Here is a 20,920-nt window from a genome sequence, read left to right on the forward strand (position 1 = left end):
TTGCATCCTATGGCTGCGTCATCGATAGAATGGTTGTACCTTCGCAAAAATTTTATAAAACATCTATATTTTACAAATTAGTATTCAGTAGCATTTAACGTGTCAAACAATGGCCGAACAACTCTTGCTGAAATGTAACTCCTACCCGTCATGCATTGCACGCAGAACTTATGTTATGGACAGCGACAACCGCAGAAAAAAATTTTATTGCTACCTATTACACCAATAGTAGTGGTTTAACAGGGCGTATCGGGGCCGCTAAGGTGCTTATGTCTGCTGGTGGTGAGCAGTGTAAAGATCTGGTGCCGTTGAGGTGATGACCGAAACACATTTCAACCGACAGCAGAACCCTTTCGAAGCGTCCCGCACAGGTTGTCACGAAACTTCGAGCATTCTAGATAATGTTGACAATGAAATTAAGCGGTATCCTCACTGTCTTAAGCGCGCAGAGTGCTCAAAAACTGCGGGGACTCACTACTTTTCCTTCACCAGAGACATCTGAGACTTTTAGAAACAGTGCATGCAGGTTCTTAGAAACCTGAATGCCAAATCTTGTTTGGAACCATCCGTCAAAGAATGGCTGCGGTGAAATTTTTCGGAGGTGTCGATTATGATTTTAATTTAGGGCTTGTTGTCTTTTATATTTTTGTGCGTAGATATAGCAGATAGATACTTTGTTGGTAGAAAAAAACCTTAAATAAGGGAATTGTTTTTGCTACTTACATGAGATTCTTCAGGAGTTTCGCTTGTTCACACGAGTCATTTTCGATTTTTCTTATCTCTCGACCCGCAGGAATGGCTTATAGAGGAAAAGCTTGCAGTCGGTATCAGGTTGCAGCTGGAGAAGATAGGCCTGGGATGTTATCTGGAATACATACAGCTGCTCACGAAATAGGACATTTGTGAGTATACTCTCTTGTTTCCTGATCCGGCTGTGCCACCTCGAGAAACTTACAGCGCAAATTTCATGTGGCGATAATGATGCATGGCGTCTTCAGGAATCTACCGGTCTCCTCAGTACTACGAGAAAACATCAACAAGGGCTTAAAAACCGTCATTGTCTTCTATATAGAAAAGGATAAATTCCCAATCAACAAGGGCGTCTGGCTGAGACACACGGTCTATAGACTACGATTGACTGCGTGTTCACAGAAGCTGTTGTGGAAAGTAGGCTGCACGAAGATAGGAGTAAATGTAATGGATATTTTAGTAATTCCCCATTTCTTGAAGACATTCAGCGGCCAAGTCAATCAGGAGACGAACTCCAAACAATGCTCATGAACCTAGACCTGGTAATGCAGAACTGTAAATCCAATATCCATATTAAAACATATACAGTCGCATTCTGTTACCAAGTCAATCAAGGAACGAACTGCAAGCAATGGTCGTGGACGTAGAGCTGGTAATGCAGAACTGTAAGTAAAAGAATTTTTATCAAGACATATAAACTAATGTTCAATACCCTCTGAAGATCAGAGCAGTTTACGGCAGGCAGCGAAAGATTAGGAGAGGGTCAGAAAATATATCTACATAGGGTAGGTGGCAAACGCTGATCGGACGACTTGCGTGGAATAGCTGTGAGCATCAGAATAGAATTAAATGCCTTTGGCAAGTAGTTTAAGGCCGCGAGCTGGAACGTACCAGTAAATCTCACGAGGAAAATATACAACAGTTTTAGCTAGCCTGAACTCACCTATGGAATGCAAGCATGGAGGATAACAAAAAAGCTTGAAAATATGCCTAGGACAGCGCAGCGAGGTATGGAAACGAAAGTGCAAGGTGAAACATGAGGAGACGAAGTATTGTTGGTCGAGGAAAAAACGGCAGTTAATGGCATTCTAGTCAAAATGAAGAAGAAATGGGCATGTAATGCGAGGCAAGATAATCAGTGGCTCTGCAGAGTAAAATAAAGGACCACGAGAAAATGAAGTCATAGCAGATCAAGGCAGAGTGTCAGGTGGGCTTACGAGGTTATAAAATCTGCGGTATCAGGTGTCCACCACTAGCACAGAACGATGAATTCGAGGGAAATGATAGATTAGTTTGTGTTGCAGGTAGCGCAGCTAAGCCTACGAAGCTGATAATGGCGATTAGAATTGCGTATGTTACGAAAAGGTGCTATATCTGGCGACGGTGTGTACTGTCTGGTGAGTCGTCCTGTGCCAATTTCTTCAAAGCATGAATATGTAAAAACCCTCACAGATTTGTCCCTTGATGAAAAAAGGGCCTTGAAAATTGAATGGTGTAATTCTCTTCGCGAGAAAGATCTAGAACGTTGAACGCAGTTCCTTAGCTCAGATTGCTGTTTTCTATAAAACACATTCGGGGTCCTTCTTGTCTGTCTCTCAGCGTCCGTGTTCAGCGCAGCACATCCGGAAATGGCGTATGTGTGTCAACTAGCCTGATTTTCAACCCTGCTAAACTTCTTTCCTAGTTCAACAGGCCCTTTCTTCTGTGTTATTCAGCGCTATAGTGGCCCACAAGCGCTCGTCATTCTCTGGTTCTCTCAGTGTTGGTGTTTATTGCATCGCTTCCGGAAATGCTGCATGTGCACCAACTAGCACGATCATTAATGATCGCAAATTTTAATTTTGCACCCATATACTACTTATCAGCTTTCAACCGCGGTTCAAGCAATTCTCTTTTGTCATCCCTAAAAATATAACAAACGGCATTTTCAGCGGCCGCGGTCATGTTCTTATACTCGAACCTCATATTACCTGGGTAAACTAGCAAGGTAGGGCAGCAAACTCATCGCACTGGGGCTTCATTTAGAGCTTTAACTAGTGCAGCCACGCAAGAATTGCGAAAAAAGCCCTTTATCTAATGCTTTGTACCCCAGCTGGCCCAATGAAGAAGACGCCCTTGGGATTGAAATTTTGTTACAAGTGCTTTTTTCTGTGTGCCACAGATACGTAAAAGTTTTTCGATGAAGGAAAAGCGAAAAGACTTCGAACATATGGGAGGAACATAAAGAACGCGAATGTTGCGTAGGTCATTAGTGAATTGTTATTTTCTTTTTGAACATTAGTAGTAAGAGGCAAATAGGCCTTTAAAAACATGTCAAATAGAAATTGGGACACATTGAGGTCCAATAATGCGAAAATATTAGAGTGGACATGTAATGATATTGTGGAGGGAGCATCCCAGACAAAAGCGGAAGGTGTCTGGTATACGCAAATTTATTAAAAGGGCTCGTTCAGCCAGGAGCGACCGGAGCCACCAGCACGTCGACAATGCGCAACGCCGAAATCCGACTGCATAGTTGTCGAATTCTGATCTGTGCGCGCCCGCCGAGAGGCTTCGTCTTCTTCTGGAGCCGCGCAAAACGCTGCACGCTGCCACTTCCTTCCCCCCCTCCCCCCACTCTAGCCAGGAAGTCGTGAGGGAGACGAGTGATATGGTAGTGAGATAGCGAGGTAATATGCAGAGTGGAATGGGGTCGTCCGGGAAAGTCCGTTGGCACAGCGAAAACTAGGCCGTGTGGAGCTGCCGGTAAAGGCCTCAGGCTTCGGGTGGTCGGCCAAGGTTGAATCATAATGGCCGAGGAAGAGGCGGAGGGCAGAAGGCGGACGCACTTGGTGCCGGATGTCCGAGTGTAGGGCAGAAGAGCCACAGCGGCGAGAAATGACATCTGAAAGGGTGGTGTAGACAGGTGACGTGCCGGTGCGGCCATTGCCCGGCGAAAGCAGCCTGCGATGGGCCGGCCTCAGATTGTGATGGGTGTCCGGAAGACAGCGATCGGGAAGGTGTGCCCCAGACGGGGGCATTTCATGCATGCTTCCGATATTGTCGGACAGGCCAGGCGGGGTGCCAGTAATGGTCATTGCGGGCAGCGTGGTCGTTGCGGCAAGCACAGGCGGTGCTGCTGAAGCCGCACCGTCTTCGCAGGCCAGGACATACGGAACCGGTGAAAGGGAGCCGCTGGTGCAAAGCGGACGAGAAGACAAGACTGTCACCGCCATGGAGTCTGGAGGCGAGGACGGCTCAAGGGCTGTGTGAGAGCACTTACGGGGTGTTGAGCGAGACTGAATTCATGAATTCGGTTCGGCACAGGAGCTACAAGCTGAGGTAGGCGTGGCGTGCGGCTCCTCAACAGTGAGAGTGGCAAAATACGAACGAACGCGTCGCAGTCTCTGGCAGGGCGCAGGATAGTGAGAGGGCAGCCGGCAGGAGTGACTGAATGGGTGCTGGAGATGCGGACACAGGTGGTGCAGTTGGCACCAGCGGCGTACAGCGGGATCGAAAACGCAGGGAAGTCGGAACAGTGCAAGACTTCTGGCATGCCGGTCGACTGGCCATGAAGAGGTCGTCGAGGGCGGTGGACAGTGGCAATCCCAAGGACGGTGGTTGCTCGAGATGGTGCACGGTTGCGAGCAGTGACTAGTGTGGGAATGGTAGTGTGCGTCGGAGGAGCCGCGGTGACAAGGCTAGTGGGAACGGCCTTCCCTGCGGAGTGCCTCACAGTGCCGAGAAGGTTGCGGGTTCGAATCACGTCACCAGTTTGTGGAAGGAGCATCCCAGACACAAACCGAAGGTTTCTGGTGTCCACACATTTATTAAGAGGTTTCGTTCAGCCAGGACGGAGTTTAGCCGCCGGCAAGCAGATAAGGCACAGCGCCGACATCCGATTGCGCAGCTGTGGAATTCTGATCTGCGCGCGCCCACCGGCTGTGCTGGGGCATGTCGTCTTCTTCTGGAGCCGGACACAAGGCTGCACGCTACAATATGATATTGTCATTGAGAAACGGTTGGCGTAAGCAGGGCTGGTTTACTTGCTTTAATTAGACGCGCAAGACGTTGGAACGCGCAAGGCAGCAGGCAGCACGAGAGATGAAGAAGACGAAGCGTCTAGCCCCGAGATGGCTCAAGGCTTGCCACCTGCCAGGAAATGCAGTTTAGCCGCTGTATGGCGCCAATAGAGTAGTTAGTAGCGTAGTTAGTAGCGTTAGTAGCGGTAGCATTGCTCCCCCTCTCTTGAAGACACCGACTCGGTGTGGTAGCAATTGCAGGCAGGACCACAAGAGTAGTCGCACGTGTCTGGCGTGTGGTGTAGACAAGCGCGAGGGGCTAGCGGGCGTGGTACGGCTTCATCCGAGCGACGTGGACCACTTCGGAGGTCGGCTGTCTAGAAGAGCGAACTGTTCCTTGGGGGAGAACTTCGTAGGTAACTTGACTGAGCTGGCAAAGCACCTCGTAGGGGCCAAAGTATCTGCGTAGAAGCTTCTCAGAGCGTCCCCTCATGCGGATTGGGCTCCACAACCAGACTTGTTCGCCGGGAAGGTAACGCACATATCGGTGGCGGAGGTTGTATCGCTGAGCGTCGTGAACTTGCTGGTGCCGGATGCGCTGTAGAGCGAGTTGGTGGGCGGCCTCAGCGTAACGAACAAAGTGGGCAGCACCCATAACAGAGGGGGCAGTGCTAGCTGGAAGCAGCACTGCATCCAGCATGGTTGTGGCTTCGCGACCATGTACTAAACGACATGGAGTGAAGCGTGTCGTTTCCTGGACCGCAGTATTATAAGCAAAGGTGACGTAAGGGAGTATGGCGTCCCAGTTCTGGTGGTCCGCGTCGACATACATAGAAATCATGTCGGCGATCGTCTTGTTGAGCCGTTCGCTGAGGCCGTTCGTTTGAGGGTGGTAAGCGGTTGTTTTGCGGTGACTGGTGCCGCGTAGGCGCATAACCTCCTGCGTAAGGGCCGAGGTGAACGCTGTTCCCCGGTCAGTTAAAACGATGGCGGGTGCACCGTGACGAAGCGCAATGTTTTGAATTAAAAAGTTCGCAATTTCGTCAGCAGTACCAAGGCGAAGAGCTTTAGTCTCACAGTATCGGCTGAGGTAGTCGGTAGCGACGACAATGTAGCGGTTGCCCAGCGAGGACTCCGGAAATGGGCCGAGTATGTCCATGCCAACTTGGTGGAAGGGAACCTGAGGCGGATCAATAGGCTGGAGTAGGCTGGCTGGCTTAGTAGGCGGCGTCTTGCGACGCTGGCACTCGCGGCAAGTTCTTACGTAACGTTTCACAACAGCAGCAACCCTTGGCCAGTAGTATTTTTGCCGTGTTCGCGCCAAAGTTCGACAAAAACCCAGGTGACCAGAAGATGGGTCATCATGGCTCGCCTGCAGGACTTCGTCGCGAAGGGCCGTAGGCACGACGAGTAGATAGACAGCTTCTGTTGGACTGTAGTTTTTCTTATACAGGGCGCCGTCACGTAAACAGAACGACGACAGCCCGCGCGAAAAGATTCGCGGGGGAGACTGAGCGCTTCCTTCTAGATACTCAATGAGGGGCCGTAGTTCGCTGTCGTCCCTTTGGTGTTGAATGAGGATGGACGTGGAGATGGCACCAAGAAAAACAATCGTCGTCGGGGTCAGCTCGGTTGTTCTCGATAGGAGCACGAGACAAACAGTCGGCATCACTGTGCTTCTTACCAGACTTATAGACGATGCTGACATCGAATTCCTGAAGTCGAAGGCTCCAGCGTGCAAGCCATCCCGAGGGATCTTTGAGGTTCGCCAGCCAACACAGCGAGTGGTGGTCGCTGACGACCCTGAAAGGGCGGCCATATAGGTACGGGCGAAATTTTGTTACTGCCCACACAATGGCCAGGCATTCTTTTTCGGTGGTGGAATAGTTCGCCTCAGATTGTGACAATGTGCGGCTCGCGTATGCGATTACGCGTTCGAGACCATCCTGCCTCTGCACAAGGACCACACCGAGGCCGATGTTGCTGGCGTCTGTGTGTAGTTCAGTGTCGGCTGACTCGTCGAAGTGTCCAAGGATGGGCGTACCTTGGAGACGAGGTCTTCAAAGGCTTGCTGTTGCTCCAGGCCCCAGAAGAATGGTTCAGAATCTTTCGTGAGTCGCGTGAGGAGCTCAGCGATCTGGGAGAAGTTCTGCACAAAACGCCGATAATAGGCGCAGAGACCCAGAAAGCGGCGCACACTGCGCTTATCAGTGGGTGCAGGAAAAGCAGCCACGGCAGCAGACTTATCGGGGTCTGGGCTAACCCCTTTAGTGCTCACGATGTGGCCCAGAAACTTCAACTGTTCGAAAGCGAAGTGACACTTTTCGGGCTTCAGGGAAAGACCGGCCGACCGAATTGCTTCGAACACAGCGCGCAGGCGTCTCAGGTGCTCTTCGAACGTGTCAGAAAAGATGACAACGTCATCCAAGTACACGAGACAGGACTGCCATTTGAGATCGGCAAGAACGGTGTCCATCATCCTCTGGAAGGTTGCAGGAGCCGAGCACAGGCCGGAAGGGAGCACCCGGAATTCGTACAGACCGTCCGGTGTAATAAAGGCGGTCTTTTCCCGGTCGCGTTCGTCCACCTCGATTTGCCAATAGCCGCTTCGTAAATCTAGCGATGAGAAGTACTTGGCGTGGCGTAGCCGGTTCAGGTAGTCATCAATACGCGGGAGAGGATAAACATCCTTTTTAGTGACTTTGTTTAAACGTCTGTAATCAACGCAGAACCGTAGGGTTCCATCTTTCTTTCGACACTAGAACAACAGGCGACGCCCACGGGCTCGTCGACGGCTGTATCACGTCGTCCTTGAGCATTTCTTGAACTTGGCGGCGAATGGCATCGCGCTCCTTCGAAGAGATGCGGTAGGGCGGCTGACATAACGGCCGTTGGTTGGCGTCAACTATAATTCGGTGCTTTGTGAGCGGTGTCTGCCTAACCTTGGAGGTCGAGGCAAAGCAGTCGCAGAAAGACTGGATAACGCTTTCCAAGCAGCGTTTCTGGTTAGTTGGTAGGTTTGTGTTCACGTCAGTGTTTATGGGAGTGGTCGGTTCCTCCACTGATGCTGGGGCTCCGGACAAAGCGTGCTGTCTCGCGAATTCGCTGAGTTCCTCGAAATACGCAATAGCTGTTCTACCAGGCAAACACTGAGGTTCACAACCAAAATTGGTCACCAAGAGTTCGGTTCGGCCCCTGTCCTGTTCAACAATTCCTCGAGCAACACAGACTTGCCGACCAAGGAGCAGCGACATGTTGGTTTCAGCAATGCCACGAATTTTGGTGCTGTTATCGCACTCTACCGTAACAAACATGCTGGATCTTGATGGGATCAAAATGTGGTCGTCACAGATGCATAACTTAGCCCTGCGTGGCTCGGTATCGTCGTCGACAGGACCTTGGGTGGAAAACGACACGATTAGCTCCTGGAGGTCGATAACGGCACCGTACTCTTGAAGGAAATCCAAACCGAGTATGTGGTCTTTGGAGCACTCGGGTAACACAGCAAAGCAGCCAGGGAAAGTAACGCCGCGGATCTGGATTCGCGAAGTGCAGACTCCGATCGGAGTTATCACGTGGCCACCGGCTGTCCGGATCTGCGGCCCAGACAAAGGGGTCAGAACGTTCCTCAAGACCGTGGCTAACCGTCTGCTCATTGCCGAAAAATCGGCGCCGGTATCCACGAGTGCGGTAACGTCGTGGTTGTCGGCGGATACCGGAATTTCGGCGGAGGCCAGTCGGTCGCAGCGCGTCGTCGAGGTCGTCGGGTCAGGTCGTCGTCGGTCGGAGCGTCGCGGCGAATCGTCGGGTGGACGCTCTTGACTCGGTCCAGTAGCGGCAGCCCTACCCCCGGAGGACGCCGTCTTCAGTTTTCCCGACGTGGGGACGTACCTTTGAACTGGCCAGAGGATGACGGGCGGCCGGGCAAAGAGAACCGCCATGGGGATGGCGATCGGGACTGGCGTCGCTGCGAGGTCGAAGATTGCACGTTTTCAGCCAAATACTGTTCGATATCCCGTGGTCTTCCACCGTAGCGTGGTCGAGGTGCATCAGGTGAAAACCCCCTTAAACCCATCCTGCGGTAGGGGCAGTGGCTGAGGATGTGGCCAGCCTCTCCGCAGTGGTAACAGAGCGGCCGATTGTTTGCGTACGCCAAACGTGCGCTTTGCTCACGGGGTGGGGGGGGGGGGGGGAGGGGGCTGATCTCCTGCGGCACGGGAGGGTGCTGTTGCGATTGGCTCCTGCAGGTATTGCACAGGAGCGATGGGGGAAAAGGCTCGCATAGCTGGCCCGGGACTTCGTAGCGCCTCGCTTTACGTCATAACGGAGGGCACCGGGTGTGGAGCTGGGGGTGGCTGCACAACTCGTCGGATTTCTTCGCGGACCATGTCCGTAACGGCAGCGACGCTGACCTGTGGAGCTTCAAAGCGAAGTTTCGCCAGTTCCTCGCGCACCAGGCTTCTTGCAAGCTCCCGAAGGTCCTCGGCGGGCAGCGACGTAGGCGTGTACGGGGACTGGGAAGCGGCTGCTACAGTAGCCTGACGTCCGTAGTGGGCGCCCCGTTCCTGTAAAGAGCGCTCGATACTCATTGCCTCCTTGGTGAAGTCGGACACTGTTCGTGGCGGGTCACGGACCAGTCCGGCAAACAGCTGCACTTTTACGCCACGCATTAAGTGGCGTACCTTCTCGGCTTCGGGCATAGCAGGGTCGGCCCGATTGAACAGTCGGGTCATGTCCTCGATGAACATCGCGACGCCCTCGTTCGGCTGCTGTGATCTCGAGCGCAGGGCGATTTCAGCCTTCTCTTTTCTTTCGCTGCTGGTAAATGTCGCTAGCAGCTCTCGACGAAAAGCCTCCCAGGTGGTAAAGGAAGCTTCGTGGTTCTCAAACCACGTTTTGGCCGAGTCCTGCAGCGCAAAGTAGACGTTGCGCAGCTTGCGCTCGCCGTCCCACTCATTGAAACCCGCCACTCGGTCAAAGCTGGCCAACCAGTCTTCGACGTCCTCGAACCTGTCCCCGTGGAACGGTGGCGGCGATCGATGTGCGTGAAGGACAAATGGCGGGGCACTCCCGGAGTGCTGACTTGTCTGGCTAGCCGCGGTGGATGTCATGGCCCTTACCGGCGCTGTCAGTTGGCCGAACTCGGGTTGTAGGCCTCGCAGGCGGCGGCTCGCCTTGTGGACTTGTGTTGTAGCCACGCGTTGAGATCTGACGTCAAAGGTGCCCTCGAGGTCAGCGTATATGGGCCGTAACCCAGCACCTCCACCAAATATGGCACTGAGAAACGGTTGGCGTAAGCAGGGCTGGTTTACTTGGTTTAATTAGACGCGCAAGACGTTGGAACGCGCAAGGCAGCAGGCAGCACGAGAGATGAAGAAGAAGCATCTAGCCCCGAGATGGCTCAAGGCTTGCCAACTGCCAGGAAATGCAGTTTAGCCGCTGTATGGCGCCACTAGAGTAGTTAGTAGCGTAGCAATATAGAATAGCATGAACTCTTTGAACTAGCCATTAAATATGACCAGTTTTTATTGGACCCAGCATTGACTCAAGTGCTTAGTAGCTCCTTCCACACAAGTATATTTTACTTGTCAGCGAGGTTAAGTGTCATGTTTGTCCTTCAATTGGCTTCCTAGTTGGCGGGGGTCTATATAACTCCGCTGCTTGCACCATAGCCACTACGGTATTAAATAATTGTCTTTACTCGATGTACGTGGGAGACGACCAGTTCATTCAAGGACTCCGATCGTTGCTCCTGACTATTCTCGAGACTGCAAGCTGGCTATATACTTTTGTATCTCTGCGCCGTGTTCTGAAAAAGATCAAGTTTGATTCAAGGAGATCGTGACCTCAATGACCGTAAATGTCGATTTCTCTCTAGGGAGCCGCTTCTTACCTTAATTGTTTTGCAGAAGTTTGCCTAATAAAACATTTGGCTTGAAAGCTGCAGTCCGCTTGTCGATTGACTACTTGTTTCCCTTTCGTGAAAACGTTTTGTGACGAAAGATTTGATTTTGTGTTTACCAAAGAAATACAAAAGGCATAACAATTTTTTGTGCAGGCTTGGTTCGGATCACGATGGCTACGGAACATCAAGCTCTTGTTCAGACAAAGATGGATACTTAATGAGCCCTCGTGCAGGAGGAAGGCAAAATTTCTATTTCTCTAACTGCAGCAAGAATGACATCGCTTCATTTATGACGTGAGTTGATTAACTTCCGCAAATAAAACTAAGGAAAGAAGTAAGGGGAAGCACCTGAAACTGTGGTGCTACACCAGATATAAAACACCTATGTAGACGTAACACTAGCGTTCACTGGCTCAAAAAGAAGCGGCAACGAATGAAACGACACTTTATAAAGTTATTGAATGCTTGGGCACAATCCTTCCCCTGTAATACGGGGTGTGGCGTAGCCGAATGCTCCGGAGTAATATCGAGCGAGTAACCAATGAGTGTATAATACTCAATAATACACTGCCCAGATCAAAATTAGTTCTTAATATTGTTCACTTGCAACTTCCAACGTTTTTTCACCACTAGTACGCAATAACTTCTTTGCAAAGACAGTGTTTTATGCCACAGAAGTGTTGCTTAAGTGAGTTACCGGCTTTGTCACACTCGTCAAGAGCGCTCGAGTGGTGCGCTGTGGATCAAGTGAAGAAAGTTAAATGGTATTGCAGCTGCTTTCCTAGAGGCAAGGTGCTTGTTCCCAGCCGTGCTGTTCTCAAGTCTCGTCGTCTTGTTTCGTGCGACAGTATTAACACGTAATGTAAATAGCTGCTTTAGAATATAATTTTGTTAACGAAAAGCATTAAAGATCTCGCTCGGCAGAAAATGCGGCGTCGGGGTCGACGTCCGCGAAACTCCTGATTAGTCGAGAGGTTTGTGGCATATAAAAGCAGTTGGGGTGAAACGAAAAAAAGGTTAAGCGGAATCAAACGTTTGTACTTAAAGTCGGGAGGTGAGCACGCTGCCTCTATACGGCTAAGGAACGATCGCTCAGTGGGATAATTGGAAGCCATTTACAGGAACCTCACAACGCATAGTATGTGAATTGCATTGCAGGAACATTTAGTTATTTAGGGTGAAAAATTAGAGTACGAAATTAACACTGATGTGTAATAAAGCAAAATGAGATGGCAACAAACGTGGCGAAGTCTGCGAAAGGGTGTGCCCGGGGACCCCCAAGCGACCGTAAGGACCCTAACGCTATCTCGTGCTACGATTAAAGCGAATTGTCCCGGAAGTTTTTCTTACACCAAACCCCGCTCGAGCACTATAGGCAAGTGTGGTCCGGTTTGTACATTTTGTACGCCTTCACATTATGCTCTTTGAAACAGGACAATCGATGCATACTGTTTGGAATTTGATTGGTCAAGACACATCGCTTTCTTCCCCAATCCCACTGCAAAGTTGCCAGGTGTATTAATAAATGGAACGCAGTACTGCAAACTCTACTTCAAAGCAAAACAAAATGTCACGTATATAAAGGTGAGTGTTTCCCTCTGTACTACTCTGAGAGAATAAGTTTCTAGCGGAACGGACGTTTCATAAGTGAGAATTTAAAAAAAATGCGCATTCACTCTAGACTTTGCTCATTGATGGATAACGTCTCAAGTGAATGCGGTACCGACAAAACAATGTTTTGAAGCAATGGTTGAGCAATGGCCCGAATTCTCTCAATTTCTTCAGTGAACCAGATATTCATAGAAAGGAATCGTTTTATCAAAGCCTTTCTAAACAGCCTCTTCACGACCCTGTCGTTGGCGAGACGACCATGAAAAATAGCGACCAACCACTGTCTCCAATGCTACATCTTCACATCGCACTACACTGGAGCAGACATTATGAAGTCGAATTCAAAATTTTTAGTAGAGGTATTTTCCCGAATTCAGCGTGAGTACGCTACTATGAAATGCATCGTTTCTTGTGTAGAACCTCTGCGGAAATCCCTGTGTAAAACTTTCAACTGTGGAACCATGATGGCTATTATTCAGCGAACAGTGCGGTTTTATACCCAATGAATACTCTTCTCAGCGAGGAAAATAAATTGCAAATGGTGGGTAATAAAGAGCGACGCGGGAAGGGTCAATTGGGACGTTATGACATTAAGACATTTAAGGAAGACACTTATGAAAATATTGAAGGAAATATGTCACCAGTTTCAATCACGGAGCAGGACCACGACGGGATTGTACCGCTTACGCCTCGACCACCTCGATCACCCGTTCTAACGAATGAAAACGGCTCGCACATGGGGCGACTTAGGCAGACTGCGAAAGTGAGCTGCGGGTATGGGACGAGGCCACCCATGAGCTCGTTGACAGTGGCGAGCCTGAAGGTACACCAACATCGCCAATGAGGTATGCCGCCGTAAGGAAGTCCTCATGGGGACACCCAGTCGCTGCTCAGGTCAGAGTGTCAGTAACAGGCGGGAAAAGGCCTATTCACACCAGAGATCACTCGCACATGAACCAGGCGTCACGTGACGTTCCGCTTCCTCTCCGTGAGGCACGCGCCTGGCAAACACCCCCTCAACATTGTTCATGGTATTTTGGCCTGCTCGCTCAAGAGCCAGCGCCGCACCCATTTTAATCCATTTACTTGTAGCAAAAATAACAGCGCTAACGCATGCCATCCACATATCGCTGCTCATCCAGTCTTCCCTTCGCACTTGGCGTCAAGCGGATTAGACACGACCACGGTCATTCGCTATCCTAGCTTGCCGAATATGTTGGCCAGGTAAGAACGAGATGGAGCGGTAATGGAACGTGACGTCACACCTGGTCCGCAGGCCATCGATGCATGGTGTGAATCAGCCTAAACCATCCATGCCCAGCAAGAAGGGAATGCAATGGGAGGAGTGGCGGCAGGAAGTCGAGTAACGATGAAGTATATCACGACCGCGTCGAAAGGAAGGTGCCCTCGTTTTGAGCGTGACCACTGAGACGGCAGCAAGTACAGCATAGTGGGATGCGTGGCGCTGCTCATACTGCTGATGGAGCACCAAAACTGGCGATAGCGCTGAGAGGTGGGGAGGTAGGCTAGTTCATTGCCCTATATGCCTTCATAGGCATTGACTTGAAGCAAACCAACCCACAGACCACAGAGAGGGTGGTCAATGTGTTCTAATCTCCTGTATGTGTGAGTCAGTAATGCTTATAGTTGATAGGAACGTTAGAAGGTGCTTACTGTTAAACTATTTGTAAAGTCATGTTCAAGACGAAGCTCTAAGGGCTTAGAAGCAGGCCTCATGAAATGCTACTTCCTCAGCCCAGTAGACGATGGAGGCAACCTGACATTGAAACCGACCCACACGGCGGCGAGCCTGGTTGCCACCGAAAGCCACAGTTGCCGCCCCAGACGCCGTTTGCATGTAGTACCTCTCTGTATACATGTGCAATCATGGGAGGCGCGAAAACTGGGCATAGGGATTAGGGAGAGCAGTGTACAATAACCTAATTTTTTTTCGCTGGTCAAGCTATCTTTCGCATAGGCAAGATCTAGGATAGTAAATATGGTGTCCGAAAGGTGTCCGAGCTAGTAGGACGAAAAGGCGGCATTCCATGCCCAAACGGTTAACTCAAGAAAAAGGAATGGGGAATGGCGAAGAATCTGTAGAAAAGCGGTCCTTGTAGCGCGATGAGCGCTTGACAGCGTAAACAGAAGTGCGAACTGAGGGGATAGAATTTTTTTAAGGCGTAAGCCTTCCTTGGCTCATGCGTGGCGTAGACAGAAGTTGTAGACAGAAGTTTTCCGGCACGAAGTGCGAATCAACAGTTCATAAGCAGCAACAAAGAACAAAAAAAACGAGAATGAAAAATAAAAATAACAAATAAAGAATCAAGAAAGAAAAATTTAGAAAAAACAATGAAATGAAAACTAAAGTGAAGAAATAATAAAAACAATAAAGCAAGAAATTAAAATAAATGATCATATCAAAAACAAAGAAAACTGAAAATTTTTGAATAGATGCAGAAAAAGACGACAGGGAAAGGCTTTCGCACTTTCGCTTATAGCAGACAAGTGCGAACCTGTAATTTTTTCAAATCAGACTTCCACCTGACGAGTCCACCAAGCAAGACGCCCATGTAAGGGCTGGGACAACCTGAGCGCACTGGCGGCGATGAACAGGCGCTGGCAGGAAACTGTGCATTACTAGGAGGCACGTGATGCGCGAAGAGAGGAATTTGGCCTTTTCACAACAAAACTTGCCATGGGATGAGAAAAAAGGTGACGGTCGAATACGGGCCTCGGGATTTGCGGATGTAGATGGAAATCAAGTACATGTGCGCCCTTCATAGCCAGATTCACTTTGGGACGTTAAACAACCAGAAGAATAAGCGGAAATAATGTACGCACCTTACAAAACGTTTCGCTTGATTGTGTCTCTCCACGTCTCCGACTACTTGAGAGAACAGAACACAAAAAGTTTTTTCAATGTAAATCGTCACGTAGGGACCAGATGCCTTACAGCCACTGTGGCTAGAGAGTCAGGAGTGACAGCTTCCAATTCTGGCAACATTTTCGACATCGCAGTACTCTGCTTTTCATGAAACAATTGTGCTCACTTTTTCATCAAATCCCTTCAAGATACCTAGCAGCGTAGGCAGCGCGGCGGTTACCGTATAGTTTGCGTGCATGAAAGGTTGTAAAACGGGCCCAAAACTGTAATACTGCAAGCTATAAAAGCAGTATGGCTTGCGAGCGCCAACATAAATAGACATTGGACTATTACCAATTACTTGAGGCAGACGAATGCTATCGCAATCCCGCAGTCGTCAAGATCACGTGCGTGTTGTTTTTTGTACTCGCAGGCACCCCACTCTTACCCTCCTTTTAAGTTAACACGAACGTGAAGTGGGGGTTCTGAGAAGGTGGAACCGTCTTTATTGGCGCGTAGCGTTGGTTTTTCATCTGACATCTTTGCTTTCCAGCTTTTGTTTATCACCATTCCCACATTGAGCTTATCTCAGGGGCTCATCACGATAGTTATACGGCAAGAAGGAACGGCAGTGCTGTCAAAAACTCAATCACACGCTTCTGCACCGGCGCTGTTGATTATGATTACCTTTTTTCTTGGCACCCTTATCTTGAATACTGGACGCTGGCTTTCAATTCAGGGGGCTGAACAGCGCAACAAAGGCGGGACAAAGGCAAGACAAGCGCTGAATGCTTCCAAACTCGGCCAAATTTCACCTTTCAATTCAGCCCGTCGGAAAGCGGAGCGGTTTGTATTTCGACGACCATCGAGCCCGCATGTTGGTATACCGTAGGCCTCCGATTTTTTCAATTCTTTGTGGGCTCCAGCTCGAGTATTAGAGGCGCCTTCAAGGTTAATCTGCTCGCCTGTTCACTGTGTTGTCAGCACAGCGAGGCATCTGGTGGAGGAACTGGTAACGCCAAGGATAAGGTACTGGTCAAGCCACTCAACCTGGCCTGAGGGAACCAACCTCGAAGAATCCGGCTCCTTCCAGGACTTCTCAGTTAGCGCGGACTCCTGCCAGAGTGCTCTATGCTGCAAAAAGAAGCTGCAACTAGGATCCTGTCTTCTACGCTCTCTGAAATTATTACCTAGCAGCCAAGAGGACCACCAACATTGGGCGCATCTCCTTCCGCAGGCCAGAAGCAGTGCCTACTTCTTTTCTTCAGGCATTTTATTCCGAAATGTGTGAAAGAGGGAGCTGAAAATTGGGAGAGATCACTGGCTATTCTTTATAAGCGCGAACGATGCGAATGGATCTGCACTCCGTTGAACTGCACCATTGTGAATAATTAGTGTAAATACACTTTGATATATGACCTTTCTTCTACACCTGTAAAATACAAAAAGATTGCTGCGGTTTAAGTACTGCCGAACCTGGTTAGAGAGCGAAATCTGTGCTTTAGCGGGCAAGCAGACGCCGCTTGGCTGCTGCAAGGTTGAGTGAGGTTTCACACTGCATCGGCAACACGCTCACCGTGACACCCTGGCAGGTGGCAGTTAAATTAATGGTTGATTGCGAGAAGTTGGGCACCCAATGAACGCTGCGGCCTATTGCTGCAGTGACACGTGTCTGCCACAACGTTGCCAGCGTTAATGCTTGCAGGTCGCATCTCTCTCTCATCACCGCCACGTACCTCATAGCACGATTTGAGGCGTCCACTGACCCCGGGAGCCAGTTATGCGCCCTTCCTTTCTTCAAAATCATCGGAGTCTAGAATGTTGTCAACGCCAACGGCAATGAACACAACGAATACCGGCGACCTATTGAAACAAAGGCGAGCGCTCTGTTTCGGTGGCGGTAGCGGCTGCTGAATAACGTCATAGCTGTTACGTGGTTTATGCTCGGTTTAAGGTGAAAATCGCGCACACGGCTGAGAAGCTGCGGAGATGTTGTAAACTATAGGAAGCGCCAAATACCGGACGACGGACAGAGTAAGGGACACAAAAAACAGGTTCACGAGGTTCCGTGATACCCCGGATGCCACTATCACCTTCGTCGAAGCTAACCGTCCTGCCACTTCTGGTGGAAAACACCAACTTCGTATGAAAACATGAATTCATTGGAAAACTACTTAAACCATTGGACATCGCGGGATCCTCTGCAGTCGGCGGCGATTACGTTGCCCAACGCTGACACAATGTCTTTCAACAGGCGGTGCCCTGGATGCAGTTCCCGTGATACCCCGGGTGTTACTATCGCCTTACTCGAAGCTAACCGTCCTGCCGCTTCTGGTAGCAAACACCAACTTCGTCTGAAAACCAGAATTCATCGGAAAACCACTGAAACCATCGGACATCCCGGGACCCTCTGCAGTCGGCGGCGATTACGTTGCCCAACGCTGACACAATGTATTTCAACAGGCGGTGTCTTGGATGTAGTTCCCGTAATACCCCGGATGCCACTATCACCTTCGTCGAAGATAACCATCCTGCCGCTTCTGACGGCAAACACCAACTTCGTCTGAAGACCTGAATTCATCGAAAAACTAGTTAATCCATTGGACATCGCGGGATCATCTGCAGTCGGTGGCGATTGCGTTGCCCAACGCTGACACACTGCACTTCACATTGTATTAGTGTGTCTTTTTCGCTGCCTGCGTTGTTAATTCGAATTTGCTGAAGACTGCACTCTGTGTACGCTCCGTACGACTGCTCAGTGTACGCTCTATACAAGTTACAATGTTTAATGGTACTACTGAATGCATTGCTTGCCACAAAGAAGTTCCCGATGACGGCTAATTCATGATCTGTTCGAATTGTACGCTATCGTACCACTTAGGTCACAGATGTTCTGGACTTGCACCAAGTACCTTAAATACAATGGCCCCAGCCAAAACGGACATGTGGGTGTGTAAAACATGCAGAGCAGCAAAAAAAAACGAGCTGGTGGTTCCGCGTCTCAGGAAGATGCTTCCGATGCTGATGAAGGTTCAGGTGTGGATTCACCGTTGCTTCTGGAACTGCTCGAGATAAAAAAGTGTCTAAAATGTTTACCTGAGCTTAACAAAACGGTTGATGCATTGCTCCTCTTGAAAGCCGAAGTTGTCAGCTTAACCCAGTCAGTTCGTGAACTAGAGGACTCGGAGACTTTTCTAGCAAAACAATATGATTCCATTCTTGATGAAATGAAGACCGCCAAAGAACAAGCACCATCTAGAGATGCGGAGATCACCGCCTTCCGAGCAACAGTTCAGGCAGAAGCCGAACGGCTAGAGCGGCTGCAGGTTGACATAAATGAGAGTGAGCAATACAGCAGCCACATCAACTTTTAAATCCATGGTCTGTCAGCAAAAGAGAACGAAAATCTGAAGGAAGTGCTCTGTGATATCACTGAAAAACTACACCTCCAGAAATTTTCTCTGTCGGACGTTGAGGCGATTCATCGTCTGCCGGGCAAACGTGATAAATTCCGAGGGTACTCATGCGCTTCACATCTATTGCTGCCAGAAACAATCTGTTCGATGCCCGAGGAAAGCTTCTTTAACTCCCCGAGGCTGGTTCGCTTGAAAACATATTTTTGAACGAAAACCTGAAAAGACTAAAACGTGACCTATTCTGGCGTGCTAGCACCAGAGAAAAGCAAATGAAGTACAAGTTTGCCTGGGTGAAGCGTGGCAAGATTTTTGTGAAGAAGAGTGAAGGATCGTCTCTTCTTCGATTAATCAGACAGCAGGCTTGGTTAATATTGTGTAGCCGTCATGACTAACACCTGCTACCGGCTTCCAAACTTTCAGTCGTTCAAGGACACTTTTGGTGTGAGCGTTGATAATGATTTCACTATTGTAAATACCAATATCAGGAGCCTTTGCAAATACTGCGAAGAATTCATGCTAGTCGCTACGTCAGGAATTCGTCGATGATTTCGTGATGATAGAAATCAATACTTCAGGTGTTTTCTTGCGTGCATTGTCAGTGCCAGGTTCTCAGAGTCGTTTTGTGACAAGGTCTCATCGACGAGGTGGTGGAATCGCCATCTTTGTAAATGATATATTTGATGTTTGATCGACGGACGTGAACTTCGCTTATGCGGAATGTGTAGCATTGAAGATAACTTGCGGCGCCCGGTGTCTAAGTTTGCTGGCTGTATATCGGCCGCCGTGCTCTAGTATCAGCCGATTTCTGTTATAAATCTAAAAAATATTGCACCTCAGGAATTCCGCGGAAGAAATAAGTTTAGTAGGCGACTTAACTATAAATACATTGCGCCTTACAATGGGCACCGTTTCCGATTACTTGTCTTTCCTGTCCTTATGTGGTTTAATAAATACGACAACAGTTCAAACTCGTGACGAAATGGTTAACGATAATCTAACCAGTTCATGTATAGACCAAATTGTCTAATGTTCTCCTAACTACTTCTTTTCCTCCGGTGTTATTTTACAGCGCTTCGCGGATCCCTATCCGGTTGCTTGTGGTTCGTCTTCATCTTTTTCTTTAATAAATGGTTCACGAAACGCTGTTCCAAATAACATCATCTATATCACAATAACTGACCAAAAATCATAGATAGCTTAATTAGCAGTTTTAACTGGTTAGCCATAACTGAGTGTAATTCGCCGCATAAGGTCTATAGTATCTTGGGCAAAGAAATAAAGTTTGAGAGCAATTCTACACGCGTCGTAATAAAAGAGCGCCGAAGAGAATATAACTGGTTAACCGCTAACGTAATGCGTGCGATTTAATACACAGACATACTTTGGAGACGATACAAACGTGTATAAAAAAATCAAGCCTTATGTCTGGAGTATAAAGCCGCAAGAAATAGAGTGGTCGCTCTGCTAAGGTCCACGAAGCGCCAGTACTTTTTTCAATAATTTCGCCAGTCGTCAAGGAATAATCCATAACAGCGCGACAGACGGGACAGAGAAGAGAGGACTCAACACAGAGCGCTGACTCACAACTAAAACGTTTATTGGCCGCCAGCCAGTATAAATACTGCCCTGGTGGCCGGGAAGGAAACACTCACGCTTGACTTGCGTAACAATCAAAAACGCCAGTACATCAGGCACGTGTCAACAGGTGAGAGATACGTGGGAGATTGTGTTGTGTCCTCTATTCTCTGTCCCGTCTGTCGCGCTGTTATGGATTATCGTGAATACCAACTCGCCCAACAAATAGTATTTTCGTCAAGGAATGCCACTTAAACGTGGTCACTAATAAACCATCTTCGCGGCAAAAATTCTGGAAGTACCTCCCCGCTTTATTTCTTTCCTGGAGATTGCATCGAAGTCGCAAATAGTTTTAATCGTTTTTTTTTTTGCACTGGCCTCACAGAAAACATCTTCCAGTCAGACATACCAATACACGTTGAAAGAATCAAACTCTGCGTCCGCTTTTCTAGCCAGCATTACAAAACAAGAACTGTGTGATATAATCTTTAGCTTCAAGCGAAATAAACCTCCTGGTATTGGCCGCTTGTCAGCAAATTCGCTCCAAAGAAACTTCGAGGCATTGTCTGATGTTCTGATTTTCATGCTGAATGGTTTTCTGCACACTGCGTGTTTCCCGGATGAACTTAAAACTGCTATAGTTAAACCGGTATTTAAGAGAGGGCACAAAGGCGACATGAAAAAATATCGACCGCTCTCGATCTTGCCTATACTTTCCCACATAATCGAAACATTTCTTTCGAGATCCATGTCATCCTTTGTTGAAAGGTTTTCCATTTTGTCAACCCGTCAGTTT

At 48.9% G+C, this 20,920-nt stretch overlaps 1 protein-coding gene across 1 annotated transcript in view; it reads left to right on the forward strand.

The window, feature by feature from the left end:
- Window positions 1-795: 795 nt before the first annotated feature.
- Window positions 796-20,920, forward strand: part of LOC144120134 (A disintegrin and metalloproteinase with thrombospondin motifs 16-like) — a 62,914-nt gene continuing 42,789 nt past the window's right edge. Inside the window, exons 1-3 of the mRNA XM_077652574.1 lie at window positions 796-902; window positions 10,810-10,950; window positions 12,090-12,240. Coding sequence (XP_077508700.1) covers window positions 796-902; window positions 10,810-10,950; window positions 12,090-12,240 — 399 coding nt within the window. The remainder of the gene's footprint in view (window positions 903-10,809; window positions 10,951-12,089; window positions 12,241-20,920) is intronic.

This window comes from Amblyomma americanum, chromosome 2 (assembly GCF_052857255.1).
Source record: "Amblyomma americanum isolate KBUSLIRL-KWMA chromosome 2, ASM5285725v1, whole genome shotgun sequence".
NCBI classification, from domain to species: domain Eukaryota; kingdom Metazoa; phylum Arthropoda; class Arachnida; order Ixodida; family Ixodidae; genus Amblyomma; species Amblyomma americanum.